Source organism: Fukomys damarensis, unplaced genomic scaffold, assembly GCF_012274545.1.
Source record: "Fukomys damarensis isolate Sample0158 unplaced genomic scaffold, DMR_v1.0_HiC HiC_scaffold_15, whole genome shotgun sequence".
NCBI lineage: Eukaryota > Metazoa > Chordata > Mammalia > Rodentia > Bathyergidae > Fukomys > Fukomys damarensis.
Window position 1 is genome coordinate 13744347 of NW_022900927.1, and position 27811 is coordinate 13772157.

General features: G+C 35.0%; 1 protein-coding gene across 1 annotated transcript in view; it reads right to left on the bottom strand.

The window, feature by feature from the left end:
- Positions 1-27811, bottom strand: part of LOC104856201 (mucin-19) — a 70237-nt gene that overhangs the window by 33964 nt on the left and 8462 nt on the right. Inside the window, exons 3-15 of the mRNA XM_033763894.1 lie at positions 15099-15206; positions 14963-15007; positions 13623-13767; positions 12857-12997; positions 11609-11791; positions 11413-11523; positions 7400-7628; positions 6520-6637; positions 5346-5406; positions 5027-5124; positions 2186-2396; positions 1439-1561; positions 881-1004 (exon numbers count right to left, since the gene is read on the bottom strand). Coding sequence (XP_033619785.1) covers positions 881-1004; positions 1439-1561; positions 2186-2396; positions 5027-5124; positions 5346-5406; positions 6520-6637; positions 7400-7628; positions 11413-11523; positions 11609-11791; positions 12857-12997; positions 13623-13767; positions 14963-15007; positions 15099-15206 — 1697 coding nt within the window. The remainder of the gene's footprint in view (positions 1-880; positions 1005-1438; positions 1562-2185; positions 2397-5026; positions 5125-5345; positions 5407-6519; positions 6638-7399; positions 7629-11412; positions 11524-11608; positions 11792-12856; positions 12998-13622; positions 13768-14962; positions 15008-15098; positions 15207-27811) is intronic.

The window sequence follows — 27811 nt, forward strand, 5'->3', positions numbered from 1 at the left end:
GAATAAATGCAAAAGAATTGAAGTTATTCCCTGTATATTATCAGATCACAGTGCAATCAAGCTGGAGATCAATAGCATAAGAAACCGTAGGAACTTCACAAACACGTGGAAATTGAACAACACTCTCCTGAACTATCAATGTATCACAGAGGAAATCAAAGAAGAAATCAGATAGTTTTTACAAATAAATGAAAATGCCAATACAACATACAGGAATCTATGGGACACAATGAAAGCAGTTCTATGTGGAAAATTCATAGCACTGAATGTCCACATTAGGAAAACAGAACAAGCTCAAACAAACAACCTAACGATGAGGGAGGGTGGGGATAAGGGGAAAAAATGAGAACCAAGACCTGGCATGTAAAGGTACAAGATCCCAGTAATGAGTGTAACTGTACTGTCTACCTAGAATGTACCAATAAATTCAATTAAAACAAAAAAAGTGTTTTATCACCAGTGTAGCCATATATAGAAATTATTTGAAAAGCATTGAGCTGTTTCTATTGTACATTTTATTAAACATTATCAGCAGAATTAGAATCATTATTTCATTTTTGTAATCAAAATCTTGTGTTATGCTTTGCTTTATATTAGCAACTATTGTGCCAAGCGGCTTACTATTCAAATCACTGTTTCAGTTAGTGAGCAACATTATCTTTAAAGATATAAAGAAAACATTTTAAACCAAAAATACACTAACCTTTTTTAACAACAACAAAAAAGGACAAAAATTACAACACAGAAAGTGCTATGAGACTGCTACTTATTTCTGTAAAGTTTACTTTAAGAGTGCATTTAGGAATCTTTTTCAAAGTAGATACAAATATTAATACTATTTCACTATTAAGAAAATGTGGACAAAGGGACACACACATACCACTGAGAACCACAAGGTCCTTCTCGGACTTCTCCAGGGTTATACATTTTTCCACTGGATTCACAGGGACAACTTTCCTTTAATACACATTTTCCTTTCTCTCCAATATCATCCAGTAGATACCCTAAAGTACATTATGAAAGGTTAATCCAGATATTAAAGAAACATCAGTAAATTGTGCAGTACTCTGTTGTGAAGCCCTTGAACTAGTTCTTTTAAGTATAACAAGAAGAAATGACAATTCCTTGAAAAAGAGTGACTCCTCATTCAAACCCACAGGGTATAGATAACACTTCTCTGAGCTACAGTCATTGCTCCACAGAGCATAGTCTTGGGGAACCCAGCAGAGAAGTAGAGAATGTTGTGTGGAGTCTGGTGACCCTCATGTTTGGAGAGACAGAAAAACATGTGACTTAGATGTTTCTCTAATCCTCCTCAGTAGACTGCTATGAGGATAGATTAGGAATGGCTGAATTGCTGAAATGCCTTGCTATAATAAGAGCCACCCTACTTGCAACTTTAACCACCTTGGCACCAATACTGTCATGAAGATATTACCTTCTGGGCAGGAGCAGCCACTCACACATTCACTGTCTTGAAAAGGAGCCACATTAGAACAAGTTGCAGGATTTGAGAGTCCACATTCTTTATAGATATGTTTTTCTGGGCATGTAGGTTTTTCTGGAGATACAGAAAACATGCATATATGTAAATTAGAGAAACATGAAGGAGACAAATACATAACATTCAAATGAGGGGCTTCTCAAATGGGATTCTTTGCATCTGATTTTGAAGATAGTCAATCTTTAAAATACTGGATATAATTAAAATTACATAAATTTCTCCTCTATTTTATATATTTAAAGAAAATATATAGTGTATGCAATCTCATTTTCAGTTGAAATTCATTATTTTACTCGTGTTATAAGGACTGACCTAACTATAAGTACAAGTATATTAATATTTGTGTTTCGTTACCTTTTGAAATAAAATCATAGTCCTTTTCATTACACTTTTGATAAATTTTCTAGTTTTTCCACAGAATTTACTCATTTTCCCCCATGACTTTTCACTGATGATTATCAAGGTCCTTATTAAGATTTTAGCCTAAAAACTGTGGCTTGAGGCAAGTCACATCACAAAACTGAGTCTCAGTTTCCTCATAAGCAAGTTAGAGACAGAATTTTATCTCTACGATCCTGCTTCCTATGGTTTAGAGTTCTTTGAGAAAACCACTTGGAAATATATTTTGATGTTAAAGTGCTATAGGAACTTATTCATCATTTACAACAGTTGAAAACCTACCACAAGCCACATTGGAATCATCACGCCAGGATTCAAAGACACCAGGCCCATCAGAAGCACAGAGCCGGGACAACTCTGAGAAAGTGTCACACATAGAACTTTTGTCTCCACTTTGGCAGTACTCATTGATGCAGATGGTTTTGTAGCCACTCAATGAAGTGGCTACCTTTTCACATTTCTCAAAGTAAGTTCCAATAATATTGTTACAGTACTATAAAACAAAACATTGTGATTTATTGAAATGTAAGAAAAATAGGCCGTAAGATGAAGTTTCAAAAAAAAGATATATATAGAAGTTTTGTTTTAGCATAATGTCATGTAACTTTGACAGGGAGAATTACTGAACACTGCCTGAAATAATTTTTTTTAAGTATTAAGGTTGATAAAATGACTCCTAAAAGAATGCTTTACTTCTGGCATTTTATACTGCTATATAATGATTTCATGAATTGTACCTAAACTTACCCAAAATGTCTCTAACCATGGTACAAATCTTAAAACGTAAAAAAACAGAAAGGGTAAGAAGAGCTTGGCTAATGCCAAAGATTGGATTGGTAACTGATGGAATAATACAATACACAGAAGGGACTTTATCCCTTCAACTGATGATTTGAATGTATTTGATGAGAAAATAGACAAGCATAAAATACAGTACCTATCTGTTGTCTGTGTGAGTGTGGGAGGGGAGCCATGTGGGCTTACTCTAAACATAACATTTTTTCTATGTCTGCAAAGGAAAGAAAGACACTATACTGAACTAATGCAGTTCAAATTTCAATGTAATACAACTACCACATAGCAGTTTTCTAACAATTTTTATTTCCAGAGAAACACAAAAGCTTCTGTCAAACACGTGTAATTTGCACTGATTGGGCCAAGGAAAGTTGATAACAATCTTTTAAGTCGGGCATAAAAAATATCTTCTTTCTATTGTCCTTTGTGCATCTTTCTCACCAATTAAAGGTTTCTTTAGGGTAAGAAATATAACATTGGCTCCTCTGAGCTGAGCATACTATCTTGTACATATGCTGGTCCTTAGTAAATATGCATTGGTTTGAATATACATTAAAATATCATTTGACTAATGTTACTAAACTACCAGAAGTTAATTTCTAACATGCTATGCAACCACTACAGCAGAAAAAAAAAGTCCCTGTCATCACAGAACTCACAGTCTTAGAGAACACAAGAGAAAAACATAAGAATATTTGTATCTTATTGTTAATGAGAAAAGTACAGGTTGCCAAGGAAAGAAAAAACAATTCCAGCAACAAATATCATCAAGGCTTTCACTAGGAAGGCAGCAAATGACTTCACATACTACCCTGGCTTAATCTGTTTTGCAAGAGGCTCATGAGATCTATCATCACAGTGCAACACAGCATTTATCAATAAAGCGGATGTCTCTTTTATCTATATCATCTACAAGTCTCTTGATCTTGAGAATTTCATTCTAGATTGAGAGGAGAATCTATGTATCTTTACAGTCATGAAATGGCTGCAATCTATCAAATCAAACAGCAAAATAACCCTAACCATAAATAATCAGTATTTTTAACCGTAGTTACATTTCCTACAAAAAAAGACAGAGGATGCAGGGATAATCATTGAGACTGGATAGCTGGGGTAAAAGGAAGGGAGTAGAACATAGTTCATGGATTTCTGTTGTTGGAGGAAAATCAAGCAAATACCCATGCTAAAAATATCCATGATAAAAAAATGGAGAGGTGGACTCTAAAAGACTCTGCAAAGGAAATGGGAATGTTCCACAAATATATAGTAAATACTATATGGGGGACATTTTATCTTAGCATCTACAGCTACACTAAAGCTAAAATACAGACAGACTAGGTCACTGGAGTTACACAATCCTAAGAATAAGGTATGAGTGCTAAGAAGGGGAGCTTTGCTATTTGAAGTGACTCTAAGGGTACCAAAGCTATTATAACTCAAACCTGCATGGTATTGCCACAAAAAGACACAGAGCCAATAGAACAGAATAGAAATCCCTAAGTTAAATCCAAACAAAACAAAAAATGGGCACCAAGGAAGCGCAATGGGGATAGGATAGTCATTTCAACAAATGACGCTTGAAAACAGAATTTCCATGTGCAAAAACTTGAAACTGAACTCTGATCATACACCATATGCAAAGATCAACTCAAAGTAGACTTTTTAAAAAAGTAAATATAGGCCTGGAAAGCACAAAACTCCTGGATCAGAACATAGGATAAAAACTCCTGGACATGGGCTTTAATGGCGATTTCTCTGGGTGTCATGTTAAAAACTCAAGCCACAAATGCAAAAGTAAATAAGTGAGATGACATTGATCTAAAAAGTTTCTGTGCAACAAAGAAAACAACAAAAACGTAGGCTACAGATCGGAAAAAATATTCACAAACCAAAATCTGCATGATCATACTTATATGTGAAATCTTTTTAAAATGATCAAAATAGAGAGGGGAGAAAACAATAGTTATTAGGTCAGGGGGTGGTTTAAATCAGGATATGGATCAGAGAATACACTGCAGCACATAGGCAGGATGGATGAGTCTAAAGGTCTGCTGTACATCATGAAGACTATAATTGATAAAATATTACTCTGTGTGGGATTCATGCTGAATGAGTAAAGTTTGGCCGCTCTTAAAAACAAAACAAAACATGGGTGACTGTGTATGGTTGATGTTAACTTCCAGCACTATAGTAACCTCTTTACTTTCTATATAGATTCCATTATCATCATGGTGTGCACCTTGAAATATACATTAATATTTATTTTAAAAAGAAGCCAATGGGCAACACTGCCGAAAAGTGTTCCCAGATAAAATATAGATTTCTTACCTGCACTCCATCTTCACAAATTTCATAGCTTTTACTGACAGCACTGGGACAATCACCAGGAATTTTACTCTTGACAATGTGCTCATCAATGTCCTGACCTTAAAATGAAAGCATTGTTCAGTTTGAGATATTTACTACACACATACTTCACTTTTAAGCTGCATACAGATTTGGCAACACAAGTGTAAGCTCTTAATTTAACACATTCTTACTTTTTAGACAAATATAAATTCCTGTAAGATTCACCCAAATGTCAAAAAAAATCACTTTATGACTTTCTTTTGGAAAGCAATTGGTATTAAATGTATTGAAATCCTACCTGGAGTGCTATTGAAGTTACCACAGAGGCCACAAGTTTCGTATCGCTTGTGAAGAGTGAGCTTTAAAAAAACACATTTATATTTTTATTAAATAATTGAAAATTTCTCAAGATAAAATACATCCAGGGGCCAGGGATTTAGCTCAGTGGTGCTGCTGCCTGTCTTGAAAGCTCAAGGTGCTGAGTTCGATCCCTGGTACCAAAATATATTTTTAAAAAATTACCCAAACCATAGGAAGAGGTCTTTTTATACTCAATTCTGTGTAAGCTGGTTAGTTTGGGGCACACAAGAGGGGATTTTAAAAATATGGTGATCAATGAGGAAAAAAAATGTGGTGAATGTGTTTTTAAAAACTTTTTTAATGTATTACAGTAAGACAGACATTGCCTTTAATCTCCCTTAAAAGCCTCCCTCTTCACCTCCAAAACATCTTTTATTGTTCTTGCACTTTCTGAAGCAGTTCTGAAGGCCTCTTTCCCATGTTTAGTTGCACTGTGCTGCTGTCTTGATTCAAAACATTTCATGGCCAGTTTGATTTGGGGGAATACCAGAAGTCACACGGTACCAGATCTACTGAATAAGGTGGACGAGGACACACTGTAAGGGTTTATGAGCCTGATTTTTGCTTAATAGCATTTGGCAGTAGCATTTACAGCATCTTTAATCACACCCTGCACTAGGAAGAGTGCATAAGAAATCATGTCCAGAAGCCGGGGGTGCTGGTGCACGCCTGTAATCCCAGCACTCAGGAGCCTGATGCAGGAAGATCACTGTGAGTTCAAGACCACCCTGGGCTACATAGTGAGTTCCAGGTCAGTTTCACCTACATAGTGAGACCCTGTCTCAAACCCGCCCCCCAAAAAGAAAAATCATGTCCAGAATTTGGAACAGGTCCCACGCCTTCTTCCACTTACTAACTGTGTGTCATTAGGGAGATTATCTAACTTTCTCTGGCCTACATTTTCTTAGTTCAATCATCTGCTTAATAAGATTAATAATGGTATATATTCCAACCCATTTTGGATATAAAATAATGTTCAGCATAATGACGAATACATAGAGATTTCTCAACATACCTTGGGCTTTTACATTTCTTATAACATATTTGTTTTTTATAACAGATACCAAAGAACAAAAGGCACAAGATTTTAAGAAAATCGTACATGAACTTACTGAGAGTTTGTTATTTTTGTCCCACACTAAAGATAAGATCCCTCTGCGGCTATTCAAAACATTATATTGTCCAAACTTTTTAATGTGAATCAATTTATTGTTATACGGTATCTGTACCCTGAAAGTATAAAATGCAAAGATAAAAGGTGAAGATAGTATTATTCTAGCATGTTTTTCTAATAATTCATATTTCCATGTTTATTATCTTACAACACTTGCTAGTAAATAATAAAGTTTTCGTCCTCTCATCACTCCAAAACATAGACACTGTAACTCTTTCTGCGGGAGAGAACTGTTAAGGAGCAGGCAGGCCATAGATCCTTGGAACTTTGGAGAAATGAGCAAGGTGAAACTTTAGTACAGTATTAGAAAAAAATGATAAAATAATGTGAAATGTTCACAGTAGTGAATGTACCATGCCTCTTTTGTTATCCTAGAAGTACTAAAAAATGGTTATCCCTTCCAAATCTGACTTGTTAGTTTTGAAAACAATACTCTAAAACTTTCAATCTTTTGAAGGTCTAAGTCATATACCTTTGAATTTATACTTCGTGTTAAACGTGTCAACAAAATTCAAATATTCTGAGAATAGTTCTGTTGAATACACATTACTCAAAATCAGAAAGTTTAGAAGTCAAATAGCAGAACTATTTTTCTCACTTTGTTATAACAATATAGTATCTTAAATTCCTAAATGTAGGAAAGTCTTACACATTTCTCTTCAATAATTTATTATAAATATCATATAAACATCAAAATAAACAGAGTGCTCTCCCTTCCCCATTCACATTTTCTCCCACATCCCCCTCCCTGTCTCTCCGCCTCTCTCTCCCCACTCTGGATAATTGTATGATATTCATCCCAAGCTTTTGTTATTTACCTTTCTTCATTAACTAAAATAGTATCACCCACAATAGATATGTCATTATTGTCAATCAGAACTCTTATTCTTTCAATCTCGCTGTTGTTGTTTCTTTTGATCTCGATACTGAAATCTCCTCCGGATTCTACACAGTGGCGGCAGAATATATATGCGCAGGAAGACTGGAAGGAGAAGATGTGGCCATTGAAAGCTCTGTATGTTCCTCTGTCCCATGTGGAAGCTTCACCTGCACAATGTTCAGAGAAAGGCATACTTATCACAATTGACACACCTTCCAGTTGTTTTAAAAGCATTTATACAGCAAGAAAAAACATCACTGAAAGATGCTAGTCACAGAACTACCAAATTCTTTCTTTCTCTTGCTACCGCAATAGTACAAAATAATAATAATAATAGTAGTAGTAGTAGCAGTAGTAGTAGTAGTAACTGATTTCTTCCTTGAAATACCCAAACTTGGTTATTGTGTCTTCAAGATAATGAGAATAAAAACATCTTGTTTTCCGTGGAAAAACCATGAAGATTGTTTCTAATATGAGAGGAGATATAAGGAGGGAAGTCGTGTTTTGTTTGCTTGTTTTGCTTTTTGTAGAAATTGTCTTCATGTGTCATATGAATGAGGTACACCTTACACCAGGTAATATTTATGTGAATGAAAATAAATTATGTATGCATATATATGTATTTTATGTATTATATATTTTTTATGTTTACCAGGAAAAATAGTACAAATGTCATACCATGCTAGCTACCATGCAATGATCAAACAGATAAGGGATAGACACTTTTTTTTTTTTTTTGGTACCAGGGATTGAACTCAGGTCCTACTGCTTGAAAGGCAGGTGGTAGAACCACTGCGCTAAATCCCCAGCCTGACAAATTTTAAAAAGTACTTTCACATTTTGCTTACTTTGTGACCTTATTTAGGTTCTAGTTTGGGCATAAAACTATGGATACATCTTAGGGCTATATTTACTTACCAATAATCTCATTTGTTTCCGAGTATTTTGGAGTGGCTTCTGGAATATGGGATCCTTTTTCTATTCAACACAATGCACAGATTATTTAAATTTTAAGACATATATTGGCTTAAAATATACAGTCTATTAGCACTTCCACATGGGAATTTGGAAGCTGGTATTGAAAGCCATCAGTGAATTTCTTTATCCTAAATATACAATTTGACTTTTAGAGCTGGGATTTTCCAAAGTCATTCACATGATTATCTCTACAGTTCATATTTTTTTTTCTGGGAATAATCAACTATAGTGAGTTCACAAAGTATTAACAGCTTATTCATTTGGGATCATATGCAATTACTAACATATATGGCTTCTGCTATAGACCTATGTCTTCAATTAAGCCATTTCTATATGAAGCCATGACATAAATATGCCCAAGGTATATTTTTATCTCATCAGTCTCTAATAGTAATTCAATTATGTACTTATGAAGAGAATTCAATTTTACCAGATCAAAGAGGAAAGTATGTAGACCTTGAAATGTTGAACTTCTTGTGATTATTTATTGGTTATGCCTCTCTAACTCAACTAAGAAAATTTATATGAAAGCTTAGGACTAAGCCAACAGAGGGACAACAATACTAAATGTATATATTTCAACAGAACTTTTAAAGTATGTTTCATATTGTTCTTTATTGTCTTCTTCTCTTTACTAAGATTGTATGAAATAGAATATACTCCTACTTATAAGGGCATTTAAAAATAATATATCTAGAATGATAAAAGAGAAGTTTACTATGCTTTATTAAAATTCCCTTAAAATATACTTTGTTTTCTCTTCTTCGTGAAATTATTTTAAGTACTTCATTGGTCACCTAAATGTTATACTGAAAGGGAAGAAGTACTCAGAAGTTCAAAATTAGATACACAATAATATCGTGTCCTAATATGTCAATAATCAACAGACCATTTAAAAAGTGCATGTGTTTGCATGTGTACTGATCTTTAATACCTAAAGTTCATAAATAAAATAACCTGGAGTATTGAGAGATCTGGATTTTTTGTACTCAGATGAGCTTGTGACATCTGTTTTAATACAAAATGATTGGACTGCTTTCTACATATAATTTTATTTGGTAAAATATGTTTTTTAAAATATAGAGCTTGGATACTGCTCACTTGTAGAGGACCTGCTTAGCACACATGAGGCCCTGGGTTTGATCTCCAGCATAATGGAAAGGAGGGAAGGGAAGGGAAGGGAAAGAAACAGAAGAAGGAAGAGGAAGAGGAGGAGGAGGAGGAAAGGCAAGGAGAAGGGAAGGGCCTCACCTCTGAAAGATAAACCTCAGACACATGTTCTGCTAATGTTAACCTTAGAAGAGTGAAACTGTATAAGAAAATAAACCTTCTAGAGCAACAAAATGAAATGAATTTTTACTAAATAACCGATACCAAATTAATATATTCAAAATCAACTGTCTTCAAATGTGTCCACAAAAGAGAAAAAGGGTTGAATAGACCGTTCCAGTCACCCTACACCAGTTTCAATCAAAGTTGCTCCCACTTTTAATTGTTTTTTATTTAGGAAATCTAGGTACTGTTCCAAGATATCAACTGAACAGTTTCCATAGAAACTGGAGCTATAAAAACAACTAATCTAGATGACCTGACATCTTCACTAATGTCAAGAGATCTAGCACCTCCCTTCGCAAAGCCACTAGATTCCTGTCACTGGACACACAACCTTAAGGAACACCACTTACTAAAAATCTGCTTGAGCAATCACATTTGACATGCAAATGACAAAACAATCTCAAATTGGTGACCACTCACTCCACAAAAGAAAACAGGCAGTTAATTCTGAATACATTTCTTAGGAATGAAGCCTAATTTGAATGTGCTAATGGTAGTAAATCTGCAGTTCAAAAATTCAGTACCTGTTAAATCCCCTATATCAAATCCAATTAAACAAAATAAATGACAGTACATAACAAATTATTTCAATTTTTTATGTCTATTAGAGTATTGGCCTAAAAATGATATTTGTAGATTAGCAATAATCAAAAAATAAAATTATCATATTTGTGTGATCAAGACTTTTTGGAACAATCACTGAACCTGAGTTAATCAACCAAAACTACACTACACTATATCTCTTGCTAATTAGGTTTCACTTTGTAATGAATATATTAATTCTTTTTTGTTGTTGTTGTTGTTGTTGTTGTTGTTGTTGTTTTGAGATAGGGTCTCATTATGTAGTTGAGACTGACCTGGAACTCACTATGTAGCCCAGGCTGGTCTCAAACTCACAGCGATCCTCCTGCCTTAGCCTCCCAAGTGCTGGGATTACAGGCATTCACCACCACGCCCGACGCATATATTAATTCTAAAATTTAGCTCTAAACGTTAATTTTGAATATTTGTCAGAACACCCTCTCATTAGAAATGGTCTCCTGCCCACAGTTGTATGCTCATCTCTAGCGGTTTTCTAAGCATTTCAACAACGCAACCAGCATCAAAATGGGTCTCCCATCAGTAATAAATAATATTTTAACTATTTGACCCACAAATTGAAAGACCATTCAATCTAATGCTCTTTTTAAGGGCAAATAGCAAATATACTGAGATTTCTCAAAAGGAATCAAACTTGTTGCTTTTCTCAGGAGTGAACTTGCAAAGAAAACTTAAGCAATCAAGTCCACATTCAGGATAAAAATTTGAATCCAACACAGTTGCTGCTGCCCTACACACCTCTTCAACTGATTCTAAATCATTTTTGCATAAAAACCATAAAAGAAATTCCACACCAATGTGATTACAGATCCAAAATCAGTCTCACATTCTCTGCTGACAAATGTTAAATGGTTTTTACCTGATTGTATTTAAATGTACTTCAACTTGTATGATTCTAGCTTACTTCTTACATTATTATTAATAATGTTTATAATTTCCATTGGTATCTTCAAATCCTGCCTTTCGAATTAGAAGTAAATCTTAATTTCTAAGCCTTGAAACCAGATCCAGTCAAGTCCTTTCCAGTATCACAAGTACCTGAACCACTAATGCCAGTTTCATCAAATTTGCTTAGTCCTGAAGCACTGAGTCCAGTAGAACCCTTCCTTCCTCCACCACGTCCAGAACCAGAAGACCAACTGTTGCCTCCTAATTAAAAAATCAAAATGTGAATAAAGGAAAGAAGGAACAAGATAATTGAAATTTCTTGGAAACAGAGTCCAAGCTCTGATACCTGAGCTACCGACATCAGATCCCAAACTCAAGGATGCAGCTCCAGGAGATCCACTACCATGTTTTCCACTCCCACGACTTCCAAAGATTCCAAATCCTTGGTGACCAAACAGCCCCAGATTGACTCCTGAATCTTCAGAGACACCACCAGAACATCCAACCCCATTTATTTCACTTGAGCTTCCTGCTGAATATAAAATGATGGTTTAAAAAAATCACCCTTGATTCATAATGGCTCTGTGCACATGGAAATTAATCAGTAACTCCTAGCACACTGGAGATAACTGGAGGATCTAGAGCCTTCGGAACCACCTACTATTCCCTTTCCAACAAAGTCTATACCACTATGGCTCTTGTCACCAAACTGACCTGAACCAGCCTCTCTGTGACCAATCTGCAAGCTTTTCCCTTTTTAAAGTCAGACAATCTGATCTTTCCCTCTTATGAAAAAATTAAAATGTAATTTTTTAAAAAATCACAAATGCTCATGCCCAATCTCAATCTCCCTGAAAGCACCTGAGTTAGTAGAACACCTGAGCTATGGGCAATGGAACTGGCACTCCGGGGTCCAGACCCAGCAGAGGCACCGCCACCCTTTCCGTCAGTCCCCCGCCTCCAAATTCCTCTCCATGAAATACTACACCCCAACACCAAACTCCCAATTTCTATCACGTTCACTTCCTCTTCCTGAACTAACTCTCACAAGAATATATTTAATAAAGTTTATCATTCAGAAATTGTGATGCATAGAAACTACTATCAGCAATCACACCACTAAAACCATATTCTTTAGTACCTTTTCTTCCATTTTCACTAAGGCCATTGTCAGCATATAGACTCAAACCAGTATCTCCCAAACCAATTTCAGCTCTACCCTTCTTTCTGCAGGTCCAGTATCAAGGAACCAGGACTTTTTCACTGGCAGAGAAATAAAATGTTAATAAAATGATGCATTAAAATTTGAAATCAATTTAGATTGCACTGGAACACATCCAAAAATTAGACTACCTGAGCCACCAGCTTCAGATCCACTACTGCCTTTTTTTATCCCAAACAAATTCACTGCTTCTAAGTCTCCTTGGACCCAATTTTATAGGATCATGGCCCTTCACTAAATCACCAAATGAGCTCTCCTTCCTTGCACTTGTGGTACCTCCAGCAGCATGTAGAATGTTTATCAGAACACATTCAACAAGTATATGCTTCAAATATTTTTATGCCCAGAAATTAAGCATAACATCTAGCTCACTGAGAACTAGATCTCTAGCACCTTTCATTCCATATTCCCTAAGTTCACTGTCACCAAATTCATTTGAAATAGACAATCCAAGATTCAGTTTTACTCCAGGCTTCTTTCCTCCAATTTTTAAATCTAAAGTGCCAGGCCTTCCTACAACAGAAAAACCAAACTGTTAGGACATAAAACAATAAATATTAGCAACTCAATCAATATCTCAGGAACAAAGACCACGTAGAATACTTGAGCTACCGGCATCAAATTCAAAATCTTTATATCCAGCCCCAGCAGATATACGACCATTCACTCCATTCCAACCATTTTTACTGATTACAGTTCCTTGTTCACCAGGAGCCAATGCACTGGACTCCAAATTTCCAGAGTTACCAGCAACAAATTCATGTTCATGTCTCACACTGGTATCACCTGACTATTATAAAATGACTGTCAGGGTGCACTGAAAAGTACAGAAATGATTATGCACAAATACTTAATAGCAACACCTTGATCTTTGCAAGTGTATCCTCCAGAACAACCCACTTGATTTCCTTCAACTCTTTTGCTATCAATACCAGTATCACCAAGTGAATCCACACTGGAAAGGTCAAAACCAAACTATAGAATCTTCTTTCCCTGCTCCCAGCTCCAAACCAGAAGACCCAGTTCCAAATGATGGAAAAACCAAAATGCTATTTAAAAGTAACCTTAATTGTTATACAACAGTATTAGATGAAAAGTATTTTTAAGTAAGCAGCACACCCAAAGGTTGTAGTTTTACCTCCAGGAGATTCACTGCTGCTAATTTCACTCCCATTTGCACTACCGATTTCCAGTGCCATTTGACCAGATACCGCCAAACCAAATCCCAACTCTCCAGAACCACTGATACTAGATCCTGCCCCAGTTCTTACATTCTCTATCTGCTAAAATAAAAATATTAAAAATAAACCACCATCACCAAAGAACATTTGAGAACATAGTATGGTTCGTTACTATTAATGTACAAAACCCAGTCATATCTATGTCATTGCAACTTATTTTGCAGTGCCTTTATTTCATTTGCACCAATGCTTTTTTTGTTCAAGGCCACCGATGTCAGCTCCATATGAGTCAGCATTACCATAACCAACCTCAATTCATCCTTTTTTTTTTTTTTGGCCAGTGACAGAAACTGAAACAAAATGCTCCCATCTGATGGAAAAGTAAAATGTTTTCAAGAGTAATAAACAAAAAATAAAGGTTCTTTTTATTTTTTTATTAATAGAGCCCACCTCAGAATTCCCAAGCCACAGCTCTTAAATTTACTACCAAGAGATCCTTGCTGTTCTTCTTGCTTCCATCTATGCTCACATCTTTCATAAAACCTCTGACTCAGAAATATCTAGAGAGGTGAGGAATGTAGCTCAGGGGTGCCCTGCCTGCCTGGCAAGCACAAGGTCCTGAGTTCAATTCTTGGTATCAAAAAAAAAAAATACTTAGAGTGACCCTACCTTATTGACCCTCATTTTCTTCACTGGCTTTAATTTCTGAATATAAAAGGCTATTTACACACACTTTTGCAAATTTATTTTCTTCAGGCTTTCTTAGTTAGCTTTACCCAAACCATACCCCATAAAAAAACAAAAGAAAAAAAAAACTGAGCTGAAAACTTTTTGTTCCAAATGACAAAACTTGGGACCAAGGCAGTTTAACGTCTTTTTAAAAACCCAAACCGGGTTAGTGGGAAGGATTAGAAATAGAAACTGGGGTCTCTTTGTCCCAATTCTAAGTTCCTTCACTAAAAACCTGAAATCTATTTCCACCTCAATGAAGTATTCATAATGCTGATTTGTGAAAAAGAGAACACAAATCCCCTAAGAATGAAACATAGTTTATAAATCTTCCCCATGAACTCCTCTAACACTAAAACTGCATTAGGCAAAAATGCCATCATCCATCCTCGTATTGCTAATAAATTTATTTTTCAAAAGCAGAAACTAAGAAACAGAACACCTGTTTCCCTGCTGCCAGAACCAGAGCCAGCTAATCCACTCACTGTGTTCACATCAAATCCCTTCTGGCCAGATGGACCCCCACCAATTTATTTTGACTTGAAGCACTTGCCACCCAATTCCATACCACCAGAGACAATGGTGGCAAAACCAACTGCTGAACTGGCTTCACCTATCATACAAAAATTCAATCATTATCAGAAAAATAGTTATATTCATTTATATAATACAAAATTGTATCTAATTGTTGTTCTATTAACCACCTGACAGTTATTGATGTATTTCTTTAGCTCCAACCCCATGCGTCTTCCTTCTACACAGTAATCAGAGATGCACACAGCAGCCAGTTTACCATGAGACTCGACGGGATTCTGTGAGACAAGCCAAGCACCGAGTCCAGATACGATAAAGTTTCACTGTGTACTATACTCATGGGAAATCAATCAACATGGCAGAATCAGAAAGTAAGGGCAAATAAAGCTCTTTTGATGAGTCACACTTGCTTTGTCTATCTCAAAACATGGAAGGATTAGGGAAATTCTGCACCCTTTCTAAAGATATTTCGACCTCCCATGTACATTCAGTGCCGTTTCATCCTTTTCAGTTACAACCACACAGATTCAAATATTAAATAAGGAAGAAGTTTTCTTTGCCAGGCTCTTTTCCTGCCCATTTTTCATGCTACTACATACTACATAAGAGAAACACTGGGCAAGAACAGCAAAAGGCTAAATAGAGAGAAATGTGTTGAGACAGAAGGGACATACCTCATCCAAAGAAACTTAATCCTTTTCCATACTATTCAGCAAACTGAGGGACAATTTAAAGACAGAATGATGGCGTAGAATAGGAATTATGGTTGGGTACAGATATATGAGTGGAGAGACTTGGAGGATCCAGAGCCTTCAGAAGCACCTACTCCATTTCTTTCAAGTCTAAATGGCCACTGTCACCAAATTGACTAGAACCAACATCTCTGCCACCAAATCCATTTTCAAAGCCATGAAACACTTGAAGCACTTTAAACTGTTCACTCCTACAGTGAAAATGTTATAAAACGAAAGGCTATTATAATTGTGCCAAGGATAAAGGCAGCTTGAAAAATTAAAACCATGAGAAAAAAATGTTAATGATAAAAAAAGATGCTAAAACTCTCTAATGACAGAATCACTGACTTGATGGCACTGGGATGAGTGCCTTTAGAGTCTTCACCATGACTATTACACCAGGTGCTGCAAATGAAACAAGGATTCTCAGATTGCCTCAAATGAAAAAGAAGAAGCTACTGTTTCTTAAGAGAGCCATTATTTCTCTAACTATACCTGCTGGAATGTCTTTTAGCTCTAAATTCCCATTATCCCAAAGTTCTTCCACCCTGGGTTTAACTACTGCTGGAACTCCATTTGCAGGGCTAAGGAGTAGCTTATCAGATTTCTTGCTTCTGTCTGCATTGCCAGCAGAGGAACTTGCAAATAAATGGTCCCCTAATGGAAATAACAGATTTTATTTGAGAATAATACTGCCAACACAGAATGGCCAAAGGAGCTCTGATTATGATTATGATTCTGTGAAAAGGCACATTTTGAGTAAGTTGTACCACTCTGGCAGCACTTGGAGTACATGTACCACTGGTTGACTTAACCACCATATCCATATCTTTTTGTCATGGTTGGAAGAAAACAAGAGAATACAGTTGTGAAGATTTAATAATTGCTGTGTACCACAAACTCTTCTCATGAACAAGGCAGAAACACCCCTATGTGCTTACTTCTCCAATGCAAGCAGAGTGTTCCACCATACTGAATCCACACTTTGCTTGGCTACTGCCACTTACTTAGAGTTGACAAAATTAAGATAACATGCCTAAGTCTTTTGTTGACATCTCTGAGAAGAGAAGATGAACAATTACTCATAAATTAATTGTAGTAGTTACCTCTTCCAAGTCTCACTTTTAATATGGTCCCAACAATGCATCCTCTGAAGATTCATAACTGCAACCTATCCAATAATCTCAATTATTGCTATATTTACCTATTTTATTCCATAGATTGTATAATCTTATAACACACCATATCTACTGCTTATGATGTTGTATCTTTTTTTACAGATTTTAAGCTTTATAGACTGGACATTTCTTTATTCAGAGCTAAAAGTAGTGTTTTATTCTTTTTGTCTGTGTTACATAAGACTTACTTAGAAATATATTATTATTGAGGTTAGTGGAGAAATATATTGGTGGATTGCAATGATCAAAACATGCACTGCTTCTTTAATATTTGTAATTCCCCTGTGAAATAGGTACTCTTACTATTTTTTACTTGAAAACAAGTAAAATGATACTCAGAAGAGGATGAGTAATTTGTCCACATACTACATGGTTGGTAAAAATCTGCCAGAAATCCCTGTCTCTTAAGGAAAATGCATCCTGACCTCACCTTGCTTAAAAAAAGGTTGCTTCAATGATAGGTAAAATTAGATAAAATAAGTCTATCTACTTTACACTTTAAATGTAAGTAAAACATGCTTATATCAAGTAAGTTCACACTATATTTGCATGAGTTTTTGGAAAGATTAGCTTATACTTTAAGCCATATAGAATGGGACAGAAAGAGAAGTAAACATAATTGTGCTCAGAAAGAGAAATCAACAACCGTGTCCCATTCAGCTCCATATGACATGCAGAAATATTGTTAGGTTGGAGGATGAACATGAGGGAGATATATGGACAAGATTTTTACTAAAAAGGGGATAAATACATCATATTGTTCAAAATTAGTAAAAGGTGAAAGACTTACATGATCTAAAGAGAAAGCAGAGTACTGTCTGAAATTAGTAAAAGTCAATGAGAATCAAAAAGCATGAAGTACTAGAGTTGCCAGTGCATCATTTCCTCAAATGTGTGAGTCTCGATCCAGACATGGTGACCCATGCCTATAAACCCAGCACTCAGGAGGCTGAAGCAGGAGGACTACAATGAGTTCAAGGCCAACCTGGGCTTCTGAGTGAGTTCAAGACCAGCCTGGACTACACAGAGTGAACCTTTCTCAAAAAACGAAAACAGGAAATCTCAGTCTCATTGAATAATAATGCTTTTTGGGAAAAGCATGACCTGAGAATCTATGTAGTTTGATGTTGGCTAGGCCTTCCTCAACTGGCATTTAATTCAGTGCCCTTCTAGCCTTAGAGACCCTCAGATTTCCCTCAAATAACACCCAGAACTGGGAGGTTCTCTGAGATTTAGGAATAAATTAAATTCCTCAGAATTTTAGAGGGATTTAAGAGAACTATAGAATTTCAACTGTTCCCTTGTCTCATTGTAACATCATGAATGAGACTTCTAAAAATGTTGAAGACATATGGTCCTATTTAAACAAGGTAACAACCAGAGTTTGTTGTACTTGAAAAAAGAGAAATTCTTGCTCTGTCATGCAGGGGACCACAATATTGACTATGTCCAAAGCAGGTTGTAAGCAATACAAGCTGTCAAGAGTTAATCCCAGTTGGCTTGTTTGATAAGTGAGTCTGGTTGAAGCCTACTTGCTGAGGATAGAGTAACTTGCACCAAAATTCCCTTCTCACAACTAAAACCTTCTAGCATAACGTTCTAATTACAACTATATATTTTGTCTATTCTGTTCCTAATTCAAGAAAGCTTTGTCTTGGTATTTATGAGGCTTGCTTACATTAATTTTCACAGAAACCACATGACTGCACATCCTCACACATAGTACTTCCCTCACACGTAGCTCACATCTACCCCAACAGATTACCAATAAATAAATAAGTGGCTTGGACTGGTCAGAGCCTTTGTCTACTGCACTGGCACTGGTTGTGCTGGTGCCTTACTTTCTGTCTCTTAGTTCATCTTTCAGTTTTGTTTTGTTTTTTTCTCATGCCTGTGTCACTTACTGAGCAGGGAACTAGCACCTACTGCAGAGGTTTCCAGTAACATTTCAGGTAATGTTCCCCAGCACTGTCATTGTTGTATGACTTCAGGAGCCCTATCCACAATTATTATTTTGCTGTCTCTATGAGACCCCTGGCCTCCTGCATAATCTCAGCTTATCATGTTCTACCTCATATAAAATATTTTCCAATTATATTTTATTGTATTTAGGTTGTAGAAAGGAGCAGGAAAATGAAAGTCTTTATATGAAAAAACATATCAAAGTAATATCGGATTTTTGTATTTCTCTATACATTAGCCCAGAATAAAACTGACTCTACATTGATTATAGAAAAAAACCTTATTACTCAATTTCAGAAAGTTTTCATAAAAGCGCTCTTGGTATTCTACTATGGATTATTTTTTATTTTAATCGGTAGGAAAACAACAACAACCACATGGGAGATAGTATTATTGAATCACCTAAATGCATTTTGTAAAGCTATTGGAATGAGCATTCATTTTAATCTAAATTAATCCATCAACTAATCTTGAGAAACAAAAAAGAGTCTTCCAACAAAAAATGTAGAAAAGTGAAACCATAAATTTACATATACACACAAATTTTTCATACATTTAAGAAATTTTGTGAAAGTGAATAACAAGATAAAATTTCTATTTACAATTTTATCACTATTATAAATACTGACAGAATGTTAAAATGTCTATACAGATTAAAAAGAAAACACTACAGTGTGTTGTTTGGAATAATGAAATATACAGGGCTTTAAAAGTTTTAAGTACATTTCCAGAGAAGTCTTCTCTCCAAGGAAAAGCCCTGCCACTCTACTGCTTTTCAGTATAAACAACACAGGAAAATAAAGCAAAATACTTTACCTGCTCCACTTTTCTTTCTTTTTTCATCTGAGGAAAGAGGCAAGAATCACTGTCACTACTAGTGTCTCTCAAACTTAGATTGGACAACCAATTACAACCTTCTTGCCCTTAGAGATACAATCCGAGAGATAGGCTCACTGAATTCAAAACTCAGGCATGAACACACTGCCCCTGGTGTATTCCACTCTAGATAGATGAAGGAGAAAGGCTTGGCCAGTCCCCCAGCCAATCTGAAACAGGACTCCGATACACAAATTGGAATAAAGCAATAACACAATACATTAATTCTTGGATTATTGGAAAGATATTTCAAAGTAATAATTATTATTCTATTGGTGAAGTGCAGAATATTTAGTTAAAAGTTGTTTTATTTAAAAAAAACACTGACTTTACTTAATCTGATTGAAATTACAATTTCTATGTTATGGCTCTTTATCAACATTCAAACACAAATAACTTATAAAAAAGTATTATTGTCACTCAAGTAGATTACCTCCATATCTTAAAAAGTGACATGTAAATTTGTAAGCTGGGCAAGGTTTTGTAAATCCAACTGAATTTAAACTTATAAAAAAAAGTACAGTAAAAAGCATATAAGCACACTTGCATTAGATTGAGAGACAAAAATATTTTATGAGATGCATTACAACACTGATCGCCAAGAGAACATTCTCAATAACTATGTGAAATGAAGTACTGGACAACAGCAGTAAATTTTCTGTGTTGCACATCGATTGTATATTTAAGAAACCTCAAAAATATTTTAGGAAACATTTTTAGGTTGAGATTGTTTGTTTCAATGCTTTTGGAACTACACAATGGGCACAAACTTGCTAAACCCAAACTGAAAAAAAATAATCAAATAAAAAACGGCAAATGGTTTTCAGCCTTTTGCCAGATGAGGAGTCTTCTCTCCAGAGAAACCAAAAATCCCTGCCACTCTATTGCTTGTCAAAATAAACAACATAAGAAAACAAAGAAAAATATTGTACCTGATCCATTTTTCTTTACTTTTTCATCTGAGTAAAGAAAGCAAGAAGTGTTGTCATTAGTAATGTCTCTCAAACTGAAACTGGCTAATCAATGACAGCTTTCTTGCCCTTAGAGATACAACCTGAGAGATAGGCTCATGGAATTCAAAACTGAGGGATGAACAAACTGTCCCTGGTGTTTTCTACTCCATGAGAAAGACAGATGAAGGAGAAGGGCTTGGCCAGTCCTCCACCCAATCAGAAACGCAGCACACTAATTCTTGGCTTACTTGAAAGATGATTCAAATAATTATTATTGAATTGGTGAAGTGCAGATGATTTAGTTAAAAGTCATTTTCATTTAAAAAAAATACTGATTTTTCTTAATCTGACTGAAATCACTACAATTTCTAAGTCATGTCTCCATACCAACATCCACGTAAACACCATTTATAAAGAAACATTATTTGTCAGTCAGTAAGTTTACCTCCATATTATAAAGGGGCATGTAAATATGTAAAATGTTTAAGGTTTTGTAAGTATAACTGAATTTAAAACTTATTCAAATAAGTAAAACAAAAGGCACATAAGCACACCTGAATTAGACTGCAACCCAAAAATATTTTATAAGCTACATCAAAACATTGATCCCCAAAATAACTTTCTCAGAAATGGGTGAAATGAAGTACTGGAAAGACCAGTGGAATTTTGTGTGTGGCATTTTGATTATATGTTTGATAAACCTCAGAAACATTTTAGACAATATTTTTAGTTTGAGATTGTTTCTTCGAATGTTTTTAAGAGCTCTACAATGGTCACAAATTTCCTTAGCCCAAAACTACCAAATTATTCAGTTTAAGAAAAGGAAAATTGCTTTAAGTATTTTGTCAGAGGAGAACCTTTCCTTCTCTCCAAGGAAAAGCCCTGCCAATTTACTGTTTTTCAGTAGAAAGAACATAAGATAATAGAGCAAAGTGTTTTACCTGATCCACTTTTCACTACATTTTCATCTGAGGAAAGAAAGCAAGAAGTGTTGTCATTAGAAATGTCTCTCAAACTTAGATTGGCTAATCAGTTAGAGCCTTCTTGCCTTTACCTGAGAGATAGGCTCACTGAATTCAAAACTCGGGCATGAGCAGACTGTCCCTGGTGTATCCTACTCCATCAGAAAGGCAGATGGAGAAGGCTTTGACAGTGCCCTGCCAATTTGAAACCCGGCTCTGATACACAAATTAGAATGAAGCAAAACACAGCACACTGATTCTTGGATTACTGGAAATATGTCTGAAAGCAATGATTATTATTCTCTTGGTGACAGTACAGAATATTTAGTTAAAAGTGATGTTCATTTGAAAAAAACACTGAATTCACTTAATCTGATGGAAATGACTACAATTTCTATGTTTTTGCCTTTATACTGCAAATCACATACGTACAACTTATAAACTATTACTGTCAGTCAGGAAGATTAACTCCATATCTTAAAAAGTGGCATGTAAATTTGTAAGCCAGTCAAGGTTTTGTAAGTACAACTGAATTTAAAACTTATACAGATAAGTACAAAAAAAGGTAAATAAGCACCTTGAATTAAACTGAGATACAAAAATGTTTTTATATGATACCTCAAAGATATATCCCCAAAAGAACTTTCTCAATAACTACATCAAATGAAGTAATGGGCAATATCTATAGAATTTTGTGTTTTGCATATTGATTATACAGTTAGGAAACTTCAAAAAACATTTAGGCCACATTTTTAGTTTGAGATTGTTTGTTTGAATGCTTTTCAAAGCTCCATAGTGGTCACAAACTTTCCAACCCCAAACTGACCACATTATTCAAATTTAAAGAGGCAAATGTAGGCTGGGCATGGTGGCGCATGCCTGTAATCCCAGCACTCAGGAGACTGAGGCAGGAGGATCACTGTGAGTTTGAGACCAGCCTGGGATCAGTCTCAACTACATAGTGAGACCCTGTCTCAAAAAAACAAACAAACAAACAAAAAAGGCAAATGTTTTGAAGCAATTTGCCAGACCAGAAGCCTTCTCTCCAACGAAAAGCCTTGAACTCTATTGCTTTTCAATCTAAACATCATAAGAAAACAAAGCAAAATACTGTACCTGATCTACTTGTATATAGTTTTTCATCTGAGGAAAGAAAACAAGAATTGTGTTTATTAGTAATGTCTCTCAAACTGAGATTGGCTAATCAATTAGAGCCATCTCGTCCTTAAAAATACAACCTGAGAGATAGGCTCACTGAATTCACAACTCAGGCATGAACAGACTGCCCCTGGTGTATTCTACTCCACCAGAAAGATAGATAGAGGAGAAAGGCTTGGGCAGTCCCCCTGCCAATTTGAAACCCAGCCCAGATACACAAATTAAAATGAACCAAAACACAGCACTAACTCTTAGATTACTGGAAAGATGTTTCAAAGCAATATTTATTATTGTATTGGTGAAGTGCAGATGATTTAGTTAAAAGTCATTTTCATTTTAAAAAATATACTGACTTTTCTTACTCTGACTGAAGTCACTACAATATTTTTTTTTTTTTTTTTTTTTTTTTTTTTTTTTTTTTTTTAGGGATCGAACTCAGGTCCTTGTGTTTGCAAGGCAGGTGGCAGAACCACTGAGCTAAATCCCCAGCCCTATCACTACAATTTCTACATTATGTCTCTATACCGAAATCCACATACACACAACCTGTAGGCATATATTATTGTCAGTCAGGAAATTTACTTCCATATTATAAAAGGGCACATAAATATGTAAGATGTTTAAGGTTTTGTAGGTATCACTGAATTTAAAACTTATTTAAATAAGTACAGTAAAGGGCACATAAGCACACTTGAATTAGACTGAGACACAAAAATATTTTATGAGATACATCAAAACTCTGATCCCTCGAAGAACTTTCTCAGTAACTAAGTGAAGTGAAGTCCTAGAAATGGGAGTAGAATTTTGAGCAACGCATTTTGATTACATATTTGAGAAACATCAAACACATTTTATGCAACATTTTTAGTTTGAGATTGTTTGACTAAATGCTTTTCAGAGCTCCATAATTATCACAAATTTTCTGCACCCAAACTGACCACATTATTCAAATTTCAAAAAGGCAAATGGTTTTATGTGTTTTGTCAGAGGAGAGGTCTTCTCTCCAAGAACTAGCCCTGGCAATCTATCGCTTTGCAGTAGAAACAACATAAGATAAGAAAGGAAAATACTATACCTGATCCACTTTTCATTATATTTTCATCTGAGGAAAGAAAGAATTGTTGTTATTAGTAATGTCTCTCAAACTTACATTGGGTAATCAGTTAGAGCCTTCTTGCCTTTACAGATACAACCTGAGAGATGTGCTCATTGAATTCAAAACTCAGGCATGAGCAGACTGTCCCTGGTGTATTCTACTCCATCAGAAAGACAGATGAAGGAGAAAGGCTTGGCCAGTCTGAAACATGGTTCAAATATACAATTTAGACTGAACCATTACAACACAGCCCACTAGTTCTTGGATTACTGGAAAAATGCCTCATTGCAATAATTATTATTCTCTTGAAATGCAGATGATTTAGTTAAAAGTCATTTTCATGTGAAAAAATTGTATTTACTTAAGCTGATTGCAATGATTATAATTTCTAAGTTGTGGCTCTCTACCAAAATCCACATACACACAACATATAAACAAATATTACTGTCAGTCAAGTAGATTACCTCCAAATCTTAAAAAGTGGCATGGAAGTTTGTAAGCAGGTCAAGGTTTTGTAAGTACAACTGAATTTAAACTTACGGAAGTAAGTACAATAAAAGACATATAAGCACACTTGAATTAGACTGTGACACAAAAATATTCTTATGAAATACATCACAATCTTGATCCCAAAAGAACTTTCTCATTAACTATGCGAAATGAAGTCATGGAAATCACAGTAGAATTTTATGCATGGCATTTTGATTATATATTTGAGAAACCTCAGAAACATTTTAGGCAACATTTTTAGTTTCCAATACTTTGAATGCTTTTTAGAGCTTTACAATTGTCACAGTTTTTCTAAACCCAAACTGATCAGGTTACTCAAACAAAAAATGTCAAATGGCTTTAAACATTTTGCCAGATGAGAAGTCTTCTCTTCAAGAAAAAGTGCTCCTACTCTATGGCTTTTCAGTATAGACAATATAAGAAAGTAAAGGAAAATACTGTACCTGAACCACTTTTCGTTATATTTTCATCTGAGGAAAGAAAGCAAAAATTGTGGTCCTTAGTAATGTCTCTCAAACTTAGACTGGCCAATCATTTAGAGCCTTCTCATCCTTAGAAATACAATCTGAGAGATAGGCTCATTGAATTTAAAGCTCAGGCATAAACAGGCTGCCCCTGGTGTATTTCACTCAACCCAAATGATAGATGAAGGAGAAAAACTTGGCCAGTTCCCCAGCCTATCTGAAACTCGGTTCAGATATGCAAATTAGAATGAACAAAACACAGTCCACTAATTCTTGGAATACTGGAAAGATCTTTCAAGGCAATAATTATTATTCTATTGTTGAAGTACAGAAGATTTACTTAAAAGTCATTTTCATATAAAAAAAACACTTACTTTACATAATCTGATTGCTATCACTACAATTTCTATGTTATGGCTCTCTACCAAAATCCACATACACACAATTTATAAACAAATATTACTGTCGGTCAAGTATCTACCTCCATATCTTAAAAAGTGGCATGTAAGTTTGTAAGGTGGTCAATATTTTCTAAGTACAACTGATTTTAAAATTTATAATAAAAATCATCATAATCTCATGAATTAGATTGAGATGCAAATTATTTTTGTGAGATATATCACGGCACTGATCACCAAAGAACATTCTCAGTAACTTTGTGAAATGAGGTATGGACAATGGCAACAGAATTTTATGTGTTGCATGTCGATTATATATTTATGAAACTTTAAAAATTTTTTATGTATCATTTTTAGTTTGAGATTGTTTGTTTGAATGCTTTTCAGCTCTACAATGGTCACCAATTTTCTAAATCCAAACTGACCAGAAATCAAGTAACAAAATGTCAAACATTTCAATAGAATGACAAACTTCTGGAAATTAGAATAGCCTGTGACAGTCCAGGACCTTTACAGTCACCTAATGTAGCCATTATACAGGCATAAATTAATACAAACTGCAAACACAGCTAAGTAAAAGATAATAGGACCCCAGAGGAACACAGAAGTGTTCTGTCTCATTGTGGTCAAAATAAAATTGTATGAATTTGCACATATAAACACACGTAAGTAGATTTGGCCAAAGAAATGGTTTGTGCAAATCGTTTAGACATACTTAATGTTAATGTTTATAGAAAAACAAGTGTATCATAACTATCTATATTGGTGAAATCATTCTATCTGAACTGTAGCTTGCTATCAAGAAGTCATATCCATGGGCTGAGGATTCAGCTCAGTGGTGTCGATGCCCACCTCACAAGCACAAGGTCTGGAGTTCAATCCCTAGTATAAAAATAAAAACAAAAAACAAAAAAACGAACAAAAGAAGACCTCTCCAGATCCTTCTGAGGCAGATAGAGATGTTATACAACCCAGGCATAAATTCTTGCTTATTCTCTTTTCTAATCAGGTAAAATCCAGTGGGACACTCACTCCAAGTACATTCACAGGTACAAGGCCAATGAGTTTGAGTAAATAGTATTTCCATTTCTGGAGAATAAAAGTAGTAAAACTTGGAATCGGGAGCTAAATGCAAATATAATGAGCCTATGAGGATGTACAATGAGATGTTAAACTTAAGTCAGTCAACAAAAACGCATCTGAAGCCGAGGATTTAGCTCAGTGGTTCTGCCGCCTACTTCTCAAGCTCAAGAATGCGAGTTCAATCCCCAGTGCCAAAATTAAAAAAGTAACTGAATAGCAGGCATAGAAACTAAGAAAGCATGTATACAGAAGAGACAGGCTGTACTGTTCACATGAGTAGATGCCAAGGGCGGGATTGGTGCAATATACATTCCTTAGCATTTATGCCGGTGTTTTCAACATGAGATTAAGCTACATACGAAAGACCCTTTCCTTCTTGGATTAAAAAAAAAAAATAGGGCATATATGATTTCAGAAAGTTTTCTTCACAAAGCAATTGATTATGTTTATGTATGAAACTGTTGTATAAAATATGAATCATACGAATACGATCCCAAAGTAGTTTGTTAGTTTAAGTGTAATTTAAAGTACAAAATGAAAGACAGATGACAGAGAACAGGAACATATATCTTTTACAAATAGGAAAGAGTGAAGAGAAAGGGGATAGGAAGTGGAAGTAAAAAGAATCAAGATGCACTATGAACAAGCACCACTTCCCGAGTGAACGAATCTTTATGTATCGCAAATATGCACTAATAAAAATTAAAGCAAATATACATATATACTTAGGTAGGTGCGTGTACCTTCTCTGGGAAACCACTATTCTTGGCATTAAGAACACATAAGGAACACACACAGATTAAACCCTGATCTTTAAGCATTTTCAATCTGATAAACGAGAACACAACATCATAGTTCAATGTCAAAATCAATTCCTCATGCAACACATTAATTTGCTAGTTCCAAAAGCAGGCTTAGACTACACTAAGGATAAATGTCTTAAACACAGTGCCCTGACAGTTGATTGAGAAATATGGCATCCACATCCATAAAAATGATTTTAAAGGAACAACAGCAGATGATTTTATAATTATCTGCATCAGATTTTAAGACAGAATAATATTCTCTGTGTATATTCTTTAAAATTCAATGCAATCAATCTACTGTTATATCTCATAATGGTGCTATTTCCATATTAATTTACAAGTGAAATAATCTACATGATCTAGATAATACATTCACCTACCAATACAATTAAAAATCACAATTTTTCAATGTCAGTTTAATCTTGGAAACATACATGATCAAATAAATTAAACTCAAAAATTAATATTAGTCAATACTTTATATGTATTTCACAGAATTACCACTATTGATCTGAAATATATTTTCTGATCTAAGTATTACCCAATTTTATTTTTCCTAAACATTTTCTGTGTAGCATAATCATAAGAAATAAAAAAGAAAAGACAACTGCATGAATTTTATTGTAGTGAGAATATTGAGTAGCTTGATGAAAAAATTTAAAGTTGATTTCATATATATATTCATGTATATGAAATTTCATAT